Genomic DNA, 19,632 nt, shown 5'->3' on the forward strand with positions numbered 1-19,632 from the left:
TGTTTTTGTTGTCCTGCTTAAAATTGTTTAAATAAATTCACAACTGGGTTTTACTGGGTCTTGGTACCAATATAATGGTACCAATTGAACAATAACAGACTGTGGATGGGCATGGGCTTCAATTTTTTGAGAAAGAGGAATAATAGGGAAAACACAAGTGAAGTGCTTACAAAATATGATCCATAATTGTATCATTGGAAGTATTCAATGTGCAATAGTTTTTACTGAAAATTACAGGTCAGGAGAGGTGACAGGACCTTTGCGTTACCAATAAATGTAGACTGTGCACTTGTACTTCCATTGTGTATTCTCAGCCAGAAGAATGAGTGTACAAGTATGCACATAGTAGTGCAAATAGGCTGCTCTCAATGTGCAGTGGCTTCCCAGATATAATATAAAGCTACCAAAAGACCTTTGTCTACTGACCGAAACATGTGGGCTGGGCAGCGTGGTCCACTATTGTGTACGGCATTTATGTATTCCAAAAACATATAAGTAGGTTGATTAGATAGTGATCCCCATTGGGAACAGGGACCGATTTCACAAGCTCTGTGCAGCGCTGCGTAATCTGTCTGCGCTATATAAATAAAGGAATTATTATTATTTTTAACAGGAAGGGGGCTCCACGCAGAAGTCTGCTATGGAGTCCAGCCTTTCCTAGCTACTCCCATGCTTAAGAATCAATATTCTCTTAAAAACTTTTCATCTCTAATAGTCTTGGTGTAAAAATTGTGGATTAAATTAAAAGGAATTTCATAAATCATACTGATCCAGAAGTGTAAGGGTTTTTTTCGTGCTTTTAGGAAACATATGTAAATGAAAAATAAAATCTGCCAGTGAGGAGATAACTACTTTAATTGAAGATGTCAATTATGAAGTTTGTTTTCCTACTGAGATTACTTACTCCTTGCAGGTTGTAAATAGCAGGACTCCTAACCCAGATGTATCTTTTACAAACAGCTCTTTAGATCTGCTCAGCCTCACGAGCCGTATCCTCCTGAGCTGAAGTGCATGTACAGCACCAGCCGGTGAAATAGACGATCTCAGCCAATACATCTGTAAACATGGAAATGTCACGTGCCCCTAATTGGCACTGCAGAAAAATAAAGATGTTAGCAAGGAATTGGAAGTAATCTGGGTTCTTCAGAGATCTTCTAATGACCCTAAAGAAACTATATCTGAACCATAAATCAACTATTTCAAGCAATTTACAAGCAAGTTCTGACAGATGTTCTTCATAAATGAAGCCTAAAGTTCTGAGCATATGTTATTAATAATGAAGTGGTAGCTCATTGCCAGATGCTGAGGAGCAACTGTCATAGGGAACCTATCATAAAATGGTCTTTCCACACATATTCCATGAAGATAAGTTATTCCTGCTATAGCACAATTCTTATAGTGTCAGGCAAATACAGGGCAAAGGATTTGTTTATTGAAAGATTTTCAAAAGGTTTAACTAAGAGGCAAAAAATACAAGAATAAAGAGACAGAAAATACATGAAACACACACAAGTCCACGATCACAATTGCTGTTTGATGGTAGGTCTGTCAATCCAGTAGAGCAAAATGCAGTATAAACCCACTAAGGCAGGGGTGAGGAACCTTTTTGGCTGAGAGAGCCATGAATGCCACATATTTTAAAATGTTATTACATAAGAGCCCTACAATACGCACTTGCCTCCCAGTAGATAGGTTGATCGAGCACATACCCGCAGTAGATAGGTAGCTACAACACATGCCTCCCAGTAGATAGGTAGCCCCAGCACATAGCCCCAGTAGATATGTAGCCACAGCACATGCCTCCCAGTAGATACATAGCCCCAGCACATACCCCCAGTACATTGGTAGCCACAGCACATGCCCCCAAGTAGATCAGTAGCCACAGCACATGCCCCCAAGTAGATAGGTAGCCACAGCACATGCCCCCAAGCAGATAGCTGGACACAGCACATGCCCCCACTAGATAGCTAGCCACAGCACATGCCTTACAGTATATAGGTAGCCACTGCACATGCTTACCAGCAAAATAAATGAATATTCACCTACTGGTGCTCCCTGCAGTAGGCTCCTCATCACTCTCACGCTCTTCTCTTTGAGCGAGGCTTAGACGATGGCGGCGATGGCACCTGGGTCATACAAAGGACATAGGCAGCGGTAACATTGCTGCCTGTCATCACAGCAGTCATCACTATTTATTAAAGATCTGTCTGAGAGCCAGATGCAGCCAACAAAAGAGCCACATCTGGCTCCCGAGCCATAGGTTCCCTACCCCTGCACTAAGGGGTCAAGATTCCTTTTGTCTTCCTAAAGGAGCTCGCGCTAGGGTGTGCATACATTAAAATACTTGGCACCTTGAGGCACTTGGGTGATGTAGCCTGAGAGCCAGGGCTAATTTGCATAACTTTTTACATTCATCTTACATTTGTTATTCCTCCTTCAAAAACAACTTTTAAAATAGTTTTTCCTATTTCTATTGGTTTTGAATTTGCCCCGGAAGTTCTAAAATGTGCATATTTAGCACTGGACATGTGTAATAAGCCAATTGAGTGGAATTACTGCTTCATATTTCCTTTAATGATGTACAGTATATACACTCTATGAGAAATATAGTGGTCTTGTACTACTTTGGACCCTACTGACACAAAGTCTGTCCATTATATTAGTTGTTCTTGCACTCTTTTTCTCATTACCTTGGAGTGGTGAATGCAATCATTAATCTTTATTATGACACCAATATGGACTTGACTGTCATGTTGGAAAAACTAATATATGAGTTGAAATAAAGGAGAAATTCATTATATGAATGACAGGGCGTTAGATAAAGTGGCAGACGTTGCCCATTCACCTCCCTACCCCCTCTTCTCATCTTCCCCTCTACTAGTCCACTTTATGCACCATTGATAAATTTATACAATTCTCTCTCTGCTTTGTTTTTTCCATTTCCCCTCTAGTTATTGTGGCAATTTGACTTGGAGTCTTGAATTTGTTTATATTTATTTCCTTGTCTGAGTGAGAATCAGCCATCGGGAGATACAGTAGGTAGAGATACCTGGGTGCTCAAATGTGTTCTCTCAATTCATTCTCGTCATCAGCTAAACCATATTGGAAAAAACATTTATAACCCTTTCACTTTGGGGAAACACTTAAGACAGTATATAGCTTATCCATTTGTAACATTTTCTGTGGTTGTTTTTTTTTTCTACTACTCCATTAATTAATAATCTTACTAGATGGTGTTGCTTACCAATGCATTCATACACGTATGGTTAAATACAATACAAATATATGCACCTGATAGAAATACTGTAATATAGATTAGTTGATACTTTTCTGAATCCTGTGCATTAACTCATGTAAATGATCTATAAAGGCAGTCCCCTGCCTAAGGACACCCGACTTACAGACGACCCCTAGTTACAGACCACTCTGCCACCTGTGACCTCTAGTGAAGCTCTCTGGATGCTTTCCTTTAGTCCCAGACTGCAATGATCAGCTGTATGGTGCCTAAAATGAAGCTTTATTATTAATCCTTGGTACCATTACAGCAGAAAATTTTGAAAATCCAATTGTCACTGGGACAAAAAAAAAACATTTTTTCTGGAGTTACAATTATAAAATATACAGACCCTATCAATATATTCTGCTGATAGATTGGATAAACATAAAACCACCTCCAGGTGCCACTGCTACTAATATAATCAAACTACAGTTCCATAGTCGTTCTAGCAAGCCAAATGTTTCCTCTACCACAACTGCATTGGAAGCTTTTAGTTCAGGCACAACTTCCATCTTGAATCAGTTATGAAAAACTTGTGTCTGTACCTTCACTTCCACTAAATCCTTCTAATTCAGACCATTTTGTCATATTTACAATTGTGGTAAAATAAAGTCAACTCTTTATATGTTGCCTGTTTATATAAAAATGTAAAAATAGAAAACTTAATCTAAAAATAAAAGTTAAAATTAAGCACTAAATATAGTTGACCTCATTGTATGTCAATCTGCAGGACATTATGCATAACTCAAAAGGACCCATTTTTGTTTTGCGTTTCCATTTTTCACTCCCCACTTTTTAGTTTTCCCCCACTATTTTAGTTTTCTTTTGAGAATTGTTGGCAGGCTTATTTAAGTACAAACTGTACTTCCTAGTGATGGTATTTAATATTCTATGCCACATACTGGGAAGATGGAAAAAAATTCCAAATTGAAACCAAAAATTATGTACGCACTGTTTTTGTTAGTGCCCTGTTTATACAGCTTTCTCTGTGTGCTCCAAATGACACCTTCTTTTTATTCTTTGGGTTGCTATAGTCATAGGTTTTATTACATTTTACTAAATTTAAATCATTCTAAATGTAATTTTTAAAAATTCTTCATTTTGCCATATTCTGAAGGCAATAACATTTTTAGACTTCAGTGTATGGAGCTATGTAAGGTGTAATTTTTTTGCAGGAAGAGATAACATTTTAATTTTGGGGACTGGATGACCTTTTAATCACTTTTTGTATGTGTCACCAAACTTCCAGAAGGCAATCTTTATTGAAGTCATATCTTCGAAAAAAAAAAAACACATAGAACAACCGACGCATTTCAGTATAAGCCTTAGTCCTGATCTCCATTTTTTCAATCCTTGAAAAGCAAGAATCCTTGCAGAAATTCTGTCAAAAGGGATAGTGGAATTTGTCAAGAGCTAGCGTATCGTGCCCTCCCCCTGTTTTGCAGCTTATGCCCGATATAATAAGAGGTTCCGGTCTCCTAGTATATCAGGCTCATTATCGATGTTGACCTGCCTGGGGTAGAAATAAATTGTAATCTATCCCAGGTACTAGCACAAGCTATTGCTAATGCGCCATTGTGGGGCGTCATGCCATGCTTCTGTAATTGTGACCTTCTCGTTGCTTTTACACAAGTATAAGCCATTGTAAATCCCCCCTCAAAGTGTTAATCTACTTTTGACGTATTTCATCTTCTGCTGGAGTAGTTGCTGGTAATTACACTGGATAGGAGGTAACTGCTAAATTGGGGACTTACCACTAGAACTGTTTGCTGGTAAGCTATTCAGTTATGTGGGACTGCATCACACCAGTGCAACCTGCTGCCTATCTGGTATAGAGTCCCCGGCTCTCAGCATGTGGGGCTCCACTTGGATTCTCTTGGCTGCACCCCAATTTTTTAAAATCAGATTTTAAAAGAGTGCAATGGCCAGACCTATCATTAAACATATATTTATAACCTATGCTGTGAATATTGGATTACTTTGATTTGTGGTGTAATCCCTTCAATGATTTTGATAATACTATAGATTTTACTTTTTTAACTGTTGAGATTGTTTTTAGAAAAAGTGACTCCATGGCTTATTTGATGTAAAAAAAAAATGTAGATATGTAAATGTAGCTTAAGTTATCCATTTATCTCTAAAAATAAAGATTTTTTACAATTCCCAACAGTGGTGTGGGAGTAGTTTTTGAGAAGGAAAACACAAAAGAGTTAAAAGCAATTAAAACAAATATGATTACAATTCCTAATATAGAAATATTATTTTTAAACATAAAGTGTTGCAGCCATGCTATTCTTATGAATAAATTAAGAAAGTTATATAAAATGTCTCTTTCATAATAGTTTTAACACTGTGTGTGTTTATTAGACAACTCATCTTTAACTATTTCAGGACCAGACCACTTTCATTTTTTTTTGCAGTCAGTTGATACTGTATGAAGAAATGTTGAACCTTTTCTTATTCAAAACTGGAATTTGGACATCTTCACTTTTTTTTTCTGTTGGACCGATACCCACCTTGCCTCACGTCTCATACTGATACTCGCCTTGCCTTGCTGCCACGAAGCAGTGCCAGCAGCCATCTCCTTCCTTCAGTTCTCTTCTGATGTACATGCCGGCTCTGAAGCCTTCACACGTGATGATGTCATTTCATCTTGCCAATTCATAGCCAATGCGTGCAGCGGACGCAAGCTAAAGGAAGAAGATGGCTGCTGGCGCTGCTTCTCTGGAGCAAGGCAAGGGGAGTAATTGTTGTTGTGTTTCTCATAAAGGGACAGGGGAGGGGCAGGGGCTACTGGGGGCACAGTGACCAATCAGAGGAATTGTGGCTTGGGGGGTCACTGTTACTGCTGGTGGGGGCAGTGTGGCTACTGGGGGCTCTGACTACTGGGGGTAGTGTGACTGCTGAGAGGCAGCATGGCTAATCGGGGGCAGTGGCTACTGGGGGCAGTGTGGCTATTGGGGGCCCTATGACTTCTGGGGGGCAGTGGCTACAGGAGGCACTGTGACTGCTTTGGAGGTACTGTGGATATTGGAGTACTGTGATTACTGGGGGCAGTGGCTACATGGTGCACTGTGGCTGCTGGGGGTCAGTGTGGCTACTGGGGGAACTGTGACTACTAAAGGGCAGTGTGGCTAGTGGGGCACTGTGACTGCAGGGGGGACAGTGGCTACTGGTGAGCCATGTGGCTAATGGGGGCCCTGTGACTGCTGTTTCAGGGCACTGTGACTGCTGCTTCAGGGCACTGTGACTGTTCAGTCATGACACTGTGGCTGTTGGGGCAGGGCACTGCAGCTGCTGGGAGTGTTCTGCTTTTGGTTGCTGATTGTAATGGTAATTCTGTAAAAATGTAACTACTAAACAACTCAAGTTGATAAATTTATACAGTAATAAAATGGCCCCTTTAAAGAAACCACAAGGTTGAAGTGCAATTCCCGAGAAAATTAGTTTGACACCCCTGATATAGAGTGATTGGATATAATATGTCATTATGTTGTTTGTGGCACAAAGAATTTAAGACAGAATTCTGGTTAATTCTGATGAATTTTGCTAAGTACACCCCCCTCTCTGTTTTTGGTATGTTCCCAATAGTGTGATATTGATCATTGGAATTATATCCATCTGTTTTAACATGTGATTTGTTCATTGTCATTTCCCTTTCTTTTTGTTTTGTACTCTTGTGAGCAAATGTGTTTTTTTAGTGTTTCTGTTTGCAAGGAAACTCAAAGGGGCTAAAATAAGAACTTTAAAGTCTTGTAGATTCTGTAACTTCTTAGTTGGTCTAAGTTAACAATTCCAGTCTAACTGCTTTTGTGAACAGCAACCAGTGCTTATTACACCCATGTGCTTCTATTTCAGGATGACTTTTACTGGAAAAATTAAAAAATCCATTAGGCCTGTAGGATAAGGAAGCAGGGCTTCCTCTGTAAATGAATCATTGGGCAGGGCTGTTTCTGCAGCAGCGCAGCGCTGTATTGTGTTCTACCTTACTTAAATGTGTTGCTGACAGATTTATAGACATGTTGCTTTTCATTAGTCTGGTCAGAAGGATGTCTGATAACAGAAAGCACTCATCAATGACATACTGTAGGCCATTTATATCTGGTCAGTGCAAGGCAGAACCTAATACGATTCTGCGGATATGTGACGGCATGCCGCGTTCTTGATCAAGTCCCCCGGGATGGATGTGCAATACAACTGTACAAATTTAATGTCTCACAATCCCAAGTCAGTCCCTGTTTATTAGATAAGGGATATGAAATAATTTATATTATAATATGCCAGTAATTGACATTTTTGATGTTAGCCTGTTTAAGTGAAGAAAGAAATTTAGATGAATAAATCTGGATTTTACCAAGCTTTACTTTAAAGAACATGTGCCATAGGCAGAAATGTCTAGAACAGCATTATTGAGGTCTATGGAGATTTATCTAGACATGTTCTGTGCAGATTAGTGCCGGGAAATTATTGTGTTTTCTATATAGCCGTGATCTTTAATTTTAATCATGTCTGTTGTAAATGAGGTGACTGCTGCAAAGAACACCCGACCCCTACGTCTGTCTATCACTTATCAAAGTGACCAGAGTTAAATTGCAGGATACAGTACTATTTATTAAATACAGATAAAAATTCCTATAAATTAAGTCTAACACAAAAACTTGGTTTACAAATATGTGGTAACAACTTCCATTTAATTTGATACATGCAGGAACCACAGTATACTATCTTTTTATCCAGGTTTCATAATTATTTTAAACAAAAATGGATCATAGAAAATTTGCTGTAAATAATGACTTGTTCTTGGACACTTGAAAATTGTTTACTCGAGACTTCTATGCAGCTGATGATTAAAGGATTTTTCATAGCAATTAGTACAGATTTGGTAAGTTCGTTTAAACTATCTTTAACGTACAGCTAATGAGAACTTCAAGCATAAAAAAGTGCAGGATATCAGTGGTATATGAGGTAAGATCCTGAACTCGCCTCCTCTATGTACAGTCATTTTACTGGAGTTTTGAAATTATATACATCTGAAGAATAAGACTACACACAGCGAGGGGAATTTATTAAGACTGGCAAAGGATTTCCTAAGACATCTCAACCTCCTAGTAATTCTGGCGCATCATTTGTGCACTGCAATGAAATCTTTGACATAACTGGCATAGATTTCTACTATAACATGAGTCAGTATTCTGGAGGAGGTCATAGCTAACTTGACAGGCCAGGGTGCTCCATGCTATGTCCACTTTTCAAAAAAGTGGCGTACTGGGTGTTGGAGTACGAGACATGGTACATTCCCATTAGTGTTTGTATTCTGTTACCATGGAGACAACTAGATCTCCCAAACCAATAATAGTGCCATGAAGTGGCCTTAAGGGGAACGTGTCAGTTAAACCAACCCACACTGAATAAATATATCTTAAAGGGGTATTCCGGGAATATGAACATCTGACACAAAAACCCATGATGATATAAATAAATGAGTACAACAATACTCAATGTCATTAGTCACAAAATGGAGCTTAAATAGTTTGATTTTATGATTTACAAAATTTATGGCCTCTCTAAAGTAGGTGGAGTTATCACTAAGATGGCAGCCACTGGAAAATACAAGTCCCATGATCCTTTAGTTCTCAGTAACTCCTCCTACCACTTATGCTCTGCTCCCAGTGATGATCTAACAGGTTTTCTTGCTCTATTACCATAGTAATGATGTGTAACTGCCATCACCACAACACTGGCCATACTGGATGCACTGCAACCAACCCACTACAGCCAAACATGGTGGTGATGTAGACATGTGACCAGCGGCCATCTTCTGTCCTGTGTCTGCTCCACAACGGACCGCATGGAGGAAATTAACGGACTGATTAAAGGGCCGGTAGCATTTTAATTCTTCATTACAGTCTATATCACCAGCATTTTCTGCTAAGGGGAGCAAAATTTTAAATAACAACTAATCACACTTTAGCTTATATTTTGACTACCCATTTGTATATGAATTATGCTGATTCCTGGAATACCCCTTTAACTTAAATATAACTGCTATTATACAGAAGTACAACTATCCCTATATTGTATCAGTCACACACAACCTGCGACTCTCTCATTCCTGAGGAAGGGGTGAAAGATGTAGCAGAGCTGAGTTCACTTGGCTGAAGAGAAAGCTAAACCCTTGTTAATCAGGAAGCTGGAGGCACGGATGAGTTAGAAGAACATGAATATGCATAGAGGGTGAGTCAACTTTACAAACGGAGGTGCTTTTATGCATACTTTTTTAACATTTTCAATTTTTGTTTAAATTTAAGTTACTGTATATGGAAAGAAAATCCAAATGACAGTCATTTGCCCATACAAAATGTAATGCTCTCCCTCCTATACTTCAGTTGCATATACATTTTACATTAGATCTTATACGTCTCAGTGGTCATCTCTACCAGCATTTAAATCTAGAGTGGAGAGAGTGAAACTTAGATGAATAAATGCTTTGTTGCACAATGAGCTTCCAGCGCCAGCGTTACAGTAATGCACCCCACATTTTTATGTCTTTCTAATTAAAGGTGCGGGAACCAAGTATAGCTGTTAGAGGGTGAATAGACAGCGCTTTCTGTAGTATTATTGCTGTTTAATAACCGGTCTGTTAACTATCAGAATTCTAAATGAGCGCACGCACCATGACATCTGCAGCATTACAGAACTGTCTTCAAGTCAGGAACGCAAGTTGTATGCTAACTAATTCTCTTTTCCGTAAATGAAAATTGTAGATTTTCTACACAAAGTATAACTGTAGATTCTCAAGAGAGATGTGTCAATACAGCAGTATCATCCAAATTAAATAAATCCATGAACTTGTGTTGTTCTCTCCAGATACAGTATACTTGTGTTGTGTTCTCTCCAAATACAATATATATGTGCCAGGATCAGCGATGCAGATTATTATAGTTTTATAGGAAGACATTTTTCTACACAACTATATTACGTTCTTCTTGTCTTTTCCCGCTCCATACATGAAAAGTTACCTTTAACATACATACACATACATACAGCATATACACACACATACAGCATAGACTTTACAGCAAATACACACATACAGCATACATACATCTAGCTACACATATATATATAGAGAGGGAATTACTTGCATTTCTTGCAGATCGGTTGGTGTGGGTTGGCTAGGAGGCTGGCTGTGGCATCATGCCAGTGGGTGGCTGTTTCTTCAGGCTGTAAGGTGGCTGTGGCATCGTGTGGGTCTACATGCCCGGGAAGAGGTGGATGTAGTAGGCCGTGCAACCGTGGTTGTGGTAAGCCGGGCGGCTGCCCGTGGAAGGAGTGGGCCGGCAGTAGGCCGTGGATGGAGTAGGCGGGGCCAGCCGTAGATCAAATGGACAGGCCATTCGGCCGCTGTTGTAGCCGTCGGGGATGTCAACGCCAAATGAAGTGGGCCGGCTGAATGGCCGCAAATGAAGAGGCAGAGTTGGGCGGCCACAGGCGAGGTGGGCAGACAGGAACAGAGGGCGGTCCCATTCCCCCAGTACGAATTTTGTCTCGGCTGTTCATCCCGGGTCCCAGTGCCGCCCGGGCCCTGTAGCAGCTGCTAAGGTTGCTGTTACGCCATAGATTCTGCTGATAGTAAGCAAAGGTTTCTGCATATTTTAAAATGCAAGATATTAAATGAATGTTTCCAAGTCCCAGTCAACCCATCCTACATTTTTTAAAATATTTTTTTGTTTAATTAAATAAATTGCATAAACTATATGCTACTACATTTCTTTCAGGGTTAAATTTCCTTCAATTCAATTCAATATACCTGTCTCTTCTTGTTTCAGTTTGTGCAAGGGACGCACATTGTACTCAGTGGTACGGGATGCAAAAATTGTCTTAGATGTCAACAAAACCAGGCAGATAGCACAAGAAATTGTGAAGGTAAGAATCGGTTCTGAATAACTGTTTATTATTGTCTGTTTCTGGCAGTTTTATGTGCGCTATAGGGAATATACCACCAGGATGAGGGATTTTATGCAAATGAGCTCCAGGCTCCATGTGTGTGAATGGAGCCTGGAGCCCCTCAGGCTCATTTGCATACAGTCCCTCATCCTGGTGGTAGATGTCCTTTAAGCATATTTAAGAAAAAAAATAAGATTAAAATAACACTACAGTCAAGCATGATACAATATGGCAGTGTAGCAGTCTTAACCCCATAAACCCCTACCCTTTTTACATTTTAGTGTTTCGATTGTTTGCTCCCTTCCTTTCATAAATCCATAACTCTTTAATTTTTCTGTGTTCAGAGTTGCATAGGGTTTTATTTCTGTTTCAACAAATTGTCTTTAATAGTGACAGTATCTAATATTTCACGCCGTGTACTGGGAAGCTGGAAAAAAGTCCAAATGTGGTGAAATTTGCGAAAAAACACATTTGCATCATTTTCGTGTGGACTTTATTTCTACAGCTTTCACTGTACACTCTAAATGACACCTCCACTTTATTCCTCGAGTTTGTACGATCAGGAAGATATCAAATTTATATAGATTTCAAAATATTAAAAACTTTTTTACAAGAAAAAATTCTTCATTTTGCCCTATTCTGATGCAATTTTTTTTATACTTTGCTGTACGGAGCTTTGAAAGGTGTCATTTTTTGTGGGAATAAACACTATGACATCTTAATTTGTACCATTTTATTAAAAATTTTATGATGCAAAATTGAGAAAAGTAGTAATAATATATTGCAGTATATGGTGATTTCCAGGACATCAGTATCTGTCTGCAACTCACAGACTATTAAAGATACTGTCTAGAGATAAATTCCCGGCTGGTGACCAATAGTCATGCGCCAAGATGGCAGCCCTTTGCTGAGAGCATTTAAATGGTTAACACCCAAATGGTGCAAGCCGTGCGCTCTCTTCATACACCCTTTATGACAACAGGATGTTCAGGATCATCAGAATGTGTTAATGATCAGCACAGTCAGCTCACAAAATGACAGAATTACTAGGATGTTGCAACGTCTGAGTGATTCCAGGACTGGTGTAGATTGCTTAGGTGCACATGTTACTTTCTGTTGTAGTGCAACAACCATACTAAGGGCTCATTCACACGGCCGCAAATTTGCGGCCGCAGATACGTCCCCACATACTTCCCGGGGGTACGGTGCCTGAATCTTGCCAAAGGTAATGACAGTATAGGGGTGGAGGGGGTCGATAACTATGAAATGTTTGTTCCAAGTATTTAAGTTATGTCCTTTTCTATAGGGGATAACATGGTTATTTGGTGAGGATCCGACTTTGCGGACTCTCACTGATCATGAGAATTGGACCCCTAACAATATGTAGGGACTGGGTCCTATTCTTACTAATTGGTGGAACAGTAAGTGCTCTGTCGCTCCATTGGCTCTCTGGCAAGCACTAATCTGGGCTATTTCCATCATTCTCTTACTGTTGAATGGAGTGGCAGGGTTGTCCAGTTCTCTGGAGGTCCAGTTCTTGTGATAAGTTGGGCTAACGGCAGTTGGTCCCTTACCAATCAGTTACTATCGGACAACACCTTTAAATACTTCCCTACAAAGTGCTGGCCGCATTGCCCATTGAAATGAATGGGACTGTATTTTGCCCATACTTAAACGTTACGGCACAGCCAGAAAAAAATCTATTCATGTGCATGAGCCCTTACATTTATATTATGAGTATGTTTTACAATACAGTAGTTACAATAAAGGCTACTAATAAAGAGACAGTCCCCTACTTAAGAATGACCACCTTACAGACGACCCCTAGGTATAGACGGATCTCTCTGCCCACTGTGATCTTTGGTGAAGCTCTCTGGGTGCTTTACTATAGATGTAAAGTGTCTGTAATGAGGTTTTATTGATAATCCTTCTTCCCATTACAGCAAAAAATTTTGAAAATGCAATTTTCACTGGGACAAAAAAAATTGTCTCGAGCTACAATTTTAAAATACACAGTTACAATTTACATACAAATTCAACTTACGGTAAATATACGGTACAAATCCAAGGCACCTATCTTGTATATAATCCGGGGATTGCCAGTCACCCTGACTTGCCTGTTACAGGGAAAATGTGGGATCTGATAGCATGAAATGTAAATCTGATAGATGAAAGGAGAACAAATGTTGCTTCAGCTGCTGATTAGCGACTCTTATGTAATACACAGAAAAATAGCAATTCTGGAAAAAACAAAGAAGGCATTATTAGTCATTTTTTCCCATGCGTAACCCCATATAGTTACTAAAGAAGGAAACAAGATAAATCGCAGAGCAAGTTAAACATTTTGATGCAGAGTTCATAATTTATTCTGCTTTACAAGAAGGTAATTGCTTTGTGCTGCTAAAAATGTTTAGATTGGAGAGCTCTTGCAGTGTAAGCAAGATTGTGCCACAAAGTATTGTAAGGCAAACAACTGACAATGATAGATCTAAATCATTTCTCCACAAAATGTTATGCGGCACACATCAAAAGCCAGAAAAATTACAAGACTTCATTTTCTGCTCCGCTGAGCATGTAGAGGTGAAGAGATCACAATCTATTGTGTGTGGAGGTGTGTTCTTCATGTAATTAATTGTGTCACCATTGTCCTTTGTATAATAGAAGATTATTCTTAATCTCCAGCAGCAAAATTGGATGATCTGCTATAAGCTACTTTATTTTGTAATATCAGTGTATTTTCAGCTTTCCTGTTAATGGAATATTCATACATCGATGTGTTAATATACTTTGCTAACTTATTGCTTATATCAAGACAAAAAAAAATTTTCTAACCTCCCCTGAGGAGTCAATAGCTAAAGAGTTATGGCTGAGCTTTCTTTCACCCAAGGCTACTATTAGCCCTCTATTGGCACAGGCTTGTTAGATTGAGAGCCCTTGTTCCGGTGAGTAGTCCGCTCTATAGGTATTGTTCTTAAAAGTTATACTCTTTGCAGAGGCACAGAGCTGGTCACAATAAATCACATAACAAAAGCTGGAGATATACTATACAGTACAATTACTAGTAGACAGATTTAGTTTTGGTATCATTTGCCCTCACAGTCAGTGCCACCGTGCTTGTGGTATAGACGCTATGGCCCATCAACCTATGCCACTAAGGCTAAGTTCTCACTACCGTTCAAACCTTCTTTTCCTACCTCCATTAAAAAAAAGTAAAGAACAGAGGTTTAATGTATCAGTTAAAAACCCCCTCAATGTAATCCCATTGACATCAATGAAAATTTTATGTCATCCGTTATGTTCAGTTTGGCAAGTATCCGTCATGCATGGTTTTTTTTCAAACGGAGAAAAGCCATCAGAAAAATGCCTGACATAAAATTTTCATTGATGTCAATGGGATTTTTTATTGATATGTTAAACCTCCATTCTTTTCTTTTGTGAACAGAGGTAAGGAACAGAGTTTTGAATGGTGTTGTGAACTTAGCCAAAGTGCGGATCTTTTCTCTCCTGCTGTACAAACATCACATCAAAATAGCTGTTGGCTTAAAGGGATAGAGGGGTGCTCTGTTATTTGTCCTACAGAATCACACAAAACTGCCTTTTCATTATCAAATCCATGTCCTCCTCTGTTGAGGAGGACCTCCTCTCACTCTCCATAGCAGGTACTCTTTTCTTTAACCCCTCAGGACCAAGCCATTTTAGGGCTTTAGGAAAAAGCCTGATATTTTAAATCTGACATGTAAGAGGTTATAACTATGTAAAGCTTTAAAGGAAATCAACCACTCCAAAAACACAAAAAAATTTGAAACCCTCACCTGTTAGTCTTGATCCCAGCGCTGTCCGTCGCTAGTCCTGACACGCTAGCATCACATAGAAAAGAAACTTAGAATTAGCAGCATGAAGCACGGGGACAAGATGTCCGTCACTCTGGGCTGCTATTTATGCACACCCCTGCACCTCCCTCTCCCATGCCGTGAGCATTGGAGAGTGAGGTGACGTCATGCGACAGGCCTGAATTCACGCCTTTTTCATGTCATCACCTCCTTCTCCCAGCATGGGAGAGGATAGTGGTAAGGGCGTGCATAATTAGCAGCCTGAGCGCCGGACTTCTTGTGCAGATAATTATAAGTTTCTTTTCTAGGTGATCCCAAGGTTAGACTTGTGTCAAGACTAGTGACGGACAGCGCCGGGATCAAGATGAAGAGGAGTGGAGGTGAGTATTTCTATTTTTTTGGAGTGGTTGATTTCCTTTAACATATTCTGGGTATTTTGAGATTGTTTTCTTGTCACACATTGTACTTCAAAGCATTTGAAAAATTTGGATGATATGTTTTATATTTAAATGAAAATTTGGCAAAAAATTCTTCCTTTTCAAAGTTTAAATTAAATTACATTTTCTTCTTTTCAGGCAGATAGTCATAGGACCCAAACTTCATAACTAACATTTCCCAAATGTCTTCTTTATATTGGCAAGGCATTTTATGCTTTTTGCAGGTTGTTAGGAGGTTCAGAATTTTGGGTGCAATTTTTCTAATTTTTATGAAAATCGCCAGCTGAGGAACCTGTTCAGTTTTAAGTGACTTTAAGAGGCCTAAATAATAGTTAAACTCTGTGAATGAAATAACACCCCTTCCGGTAATGCCCTATAGACACTGTGATCACCATAACCACAGCATCTATAGGGTTAAAACAGCAGGGATTATGATAGACACAATCCTGGCTGTTACAGTGGAAATCTGGCTTTCACAAACTACCGAGTTCCCGCAGCGGGCAGCGATCAGCCAGGCTGTGGTAACTACCTGCGCCTTATGACATACAGTTATATCAGGGTGCGGGAAGGGGTTAAAGGAAATCAAACTCCAGCATGATAAACCAGGTACAGTTACTCACTGTGACTCTAGTAACCTTCTAATATTTGTTATCCATACTCCTTCCTTCTGAAATCAACTTTTACACTTATGCAAATGAGGGCTCTGGGGGAAATTATCAGGATACTCTGATTTATTATTCTTAATGGCATATAAATACCTAAAAGCATTTAAAGGGGTTAACTAATAGACTAACTCCTATAAGCATATACTATTTATTACTCTGTATTTCTACTTTTTCCAGGATTTAAATGTCTTAGATGTAACTTAGATGTTATTGAGAATTGATTCACATGCTGTATTACCACTACTTTGAATATGCCCTTGTATTCTAAGTTTCAGTACTGTATAATATATCTGCACTGGCAAGCAGTCTGTCTGTTGCTTGCAATCATCTTTACAATGATTTAGGGCACATTTATGTCCTGTAAAGTCTAGTAACGGCACAATAGCCATTTTTCTAGTCTATGTTGAAGTTGTGAATTATGATTCTGCTTCCAAGGGAACATGAAAATGAAGCAACTAACTGTGGCATCATTACTAAGGCCGAGGACAGTCTTGGAGAAAGGGATTTTAAGATTCAATCATTACCCTCTAAAGTAAATGCATCTCTGTCATGGAGTGATGACTATTCTATATCCTTTCTGAAATGCTCTGGATTAATAAAGTGCAAGTAAGACACTATAAATTTTCCCAAGGGCACAAATAATTCCCATGGATTCCATTAATATCAGTTGAATGAAATCAACCACTCCTCTTAATCCCAGAGCTGTCCTTTCACCTAGAAAAGAAAGTTAGAATTAGCAGCACGGAGACAAGATGTCTGACACAAGGGAGCAGATTTACTTATCCGGTCTGTTCGCGATCCAGCGGTGCGTTCTCTGCGCTGGATTCGGTTCCGGCCGGGATTCATCAAGGCAGTTCCTCCAACGTCCACCAGGTGGCGATGCTGCGCTGGAGTTCCCTGAAATGCACTGAAGTTCACGATCCTATCCTGGATGAAGGTGAGTGCAAGCTCCGCGACACAATTTCCTTTTTTAAATGCGGCGGTTTTTCCGAATCCGAATTTCGTTCGGCCACGCCCCCCAATTTCCGTCGCGTGCATGCCGGTGCCGATGCGGCACAATCCGATCGCGTGTGCCAAAATCCCGGGGCAATTCAGGTACAATCGGCGCAAATGGGAAATATACGGGTAACACGTCGGGAAAACGCGAATCGGGCCCTTAGTAAATGACCCCCAAAATGTCTGTCACATCTTCCGCTCCTACCCTGGGAGAGGGTGGTGACATCACGCAGGAGAGGTGTGAATTCACACCTCTCACGTGACTTCTCCACTTGCTGCCAGCATGGAAGAGAGAGGTAGGGAGGACGTGCATAATTAGTAGTTCGGAGTGCCGGACATCTTGTCCCCATGCTGTTACTTATAAGTTTGTTTTCTAGGTGATTTCGGTGTGTCAACAGCAGCGGAGGACAAAATGAAGAGGAGCATAGGTGAGTATTTGTAGCCTTTTTTTTTTTTTTTAATTTTATTCTATTATTTGTATTATATTTAAAAAAGAAAATTTGTCTCTGACTAAAGCTTAATACATTATGGGTAGATAATACAGGATCACAACATTCATAATAGGTTGTGAGCACAGCTCATGCCTCTTCCTATTTAAACAGCTCCTCCTGTACAGGTCAGAGGGAGGGTCTAAAAAACCTTACTGGATTGTTATCAGAGATAGGGCTGGATGATTCCACAAATACAATCAGCTAATCGAAGAAGCCCTGAAATACCGATAATCACAATGCCGCGGACCCTAAACATGTCTGCTAAAGCATGGGGACGTGATTTTGAATTTTATTTGGAAATACCTTTAAGACTGTCTCTGTAGTTTTACAGTACAAAATGTGTGAAAGATTATTAATGAGGGCACACTACTTCCAGATATACCTTTGATTCTACAGAGAAAGCTGCTATTTGCAAATGTTTTTATAATAACTAATATCACAGTCATAAGTAAAAAGCTTTGTGTGTTATTATAATAACAGTTTGTCTAATGTGTAAATTGCATCTTATGCTTTGCTTTCAGGGAATGGGATACCTCCATGCCAAGGGCATTCTACATAAAGACCTCAAATCAAAAAATGTTTTCTATGACAATGGAAAAGTAGTGATTACTGACTTTGGCCTTTTCAGTATATCCGGTGTGCTGCAGGCGGGCAGGTATGAAAGGAAATATTTTATTTGATATCCGTCATGCTTCAAAATGTATATTGTTTAGTTTCATGTGTATCAAATATTTAAGGTTGCAAATTGGAATTAAAATAATCGTAGAATCAAGCTAAAGTGGAAAAAATCTACTCAAAACAACTGGATCTTTTCACAAAGGTTTGTCAGAACATACACTGTATAAGAACTGAAACACAAATGGTTTTTTATCCAAATGTTGGTAATTGTCTTAGGTTGATTGCATTGGAAATGTACCCATAGTAGTTTTTCTCTGCTGGTTATTTTCATAGTACTGTAGATAAGTTTGTTTTTTTTATTTTTCAGAGGCCCAAATTCCTTCTGCCTTTCCTTCTTACAGATTTTGAAGTGATATTTTCTCATTAGAATATCCCATGTCCTTAAACATTTTGCTACATAACTGTAGTTGGGTCAGAGCGCCAATGTGAACGTTTACAGGCAGTAGTTTCTCTTGGCCAGTGGTGGCGAACCTATGGCACGGGTGCTAGAGGTGGAACTCAGAGCCCGCTCTCTGGGCACCCAGACCATCAACCAGCACAAAGGTCACCATTCAGGACTCAAGACCGACCTGAATCAAAGAGGTGTGGACAGAGCTTGATTATCATTGTAGCCCCTTCTCCAGACTTTAGAGGGAAACTACAATAATAATACAAATTTCTCCTTCTTTCTCCTGTATTGGTGTCCTCAGGGCGCCAATAAGTTTGAAACCTTTTACTTTAAATATGGCTTTTGCTTGTAGTTTCAGCACTCAGTCCCTAAAAGGTTCGCCATCACTGCTCTAGGCGATTGAGACAATGAGGGTCTGGGCAATGTTTTTCTTGGACACCTTATCCCTGGTGTTCATGTGGTTGTTACTGTACTTTCATACATTCCACTTACCTAAGCATTGTTACAGACCAAATATGGACCCTTGAGCTGGACAAGTTGAAGGTGTTGATGTGGCTACCAAGGAACACAGATCTCAATCCAAACATCTGTGAAATATGCTTAAATGTCATTCTGATCCGTGATAACCTTTAACCTTCAAATGATAAGACTTAAAGCTGCTGCTGAAAATGACTTAGTGCCAGATAGTACGTGGCATCTTCTCAAATGAGGACATAGGAGGAAGGGGGTGTTGCAGTCTGACTCGGGACAGCTCAGGAATGCCCGGATTCACAGATTCATAGGATTACATTGCAGAATGGGGGGAGGTCATTTTATAATTTATAGGAGTTGCAGACTCATTTGAATATCATCATGAACAGCAACTCACTACAGTAAATGAGGTAGGAACTTTGGTTTTAGATGCCAGATTTGCCTGGCAGGTT

At 39.6% G+C, this 19,632-nt stretch overlaps 1 protein-coding gene across 4 annotated transcripts in view; it reads left to right on the forward strand.

Annotated features, from left to right (window-relative positions):
• KSR2 (kinase suppressor of ras 2) overlaps positions 1-19,632 on the forward strand; it is a 287,053-nt gene that overhangs the window by 214,151 nt on the left and 53,270 nt on the right. For all 4 annotated transcript variants that reach the window (XM_072142484.1, XM_072142493.1, XM_072142503.1 and 1 more), the window contains 2 exons: positions 11,107-11,203; positions 18,165-18,298. In XM_072142484.1, the coding sequence (XP_071998585.1) occupies positions 11,107-11,203; positions 18,165-18,298 (231 nt within the window). The remainder of the gene's footprint in view (positions 1-11,106; positions 11,204-18,164; positions 18,299-19,632) is intronic.

Source organism: Engystomops pustulosus, chromosome 1 (genome assembly GCF_040894005.1).
Source record: "Engystomops pustulosus chromosome 1, aEngPut4.maternal, whole genome shotgun sequence".
Classification (NCBI taxonomy): domain Eukaryota; kingdom Metazoa; phylum Chordata; class Amphibia; order Anura; family Leptodactylidae; genus Engystomops; species Engystomops pustulosus.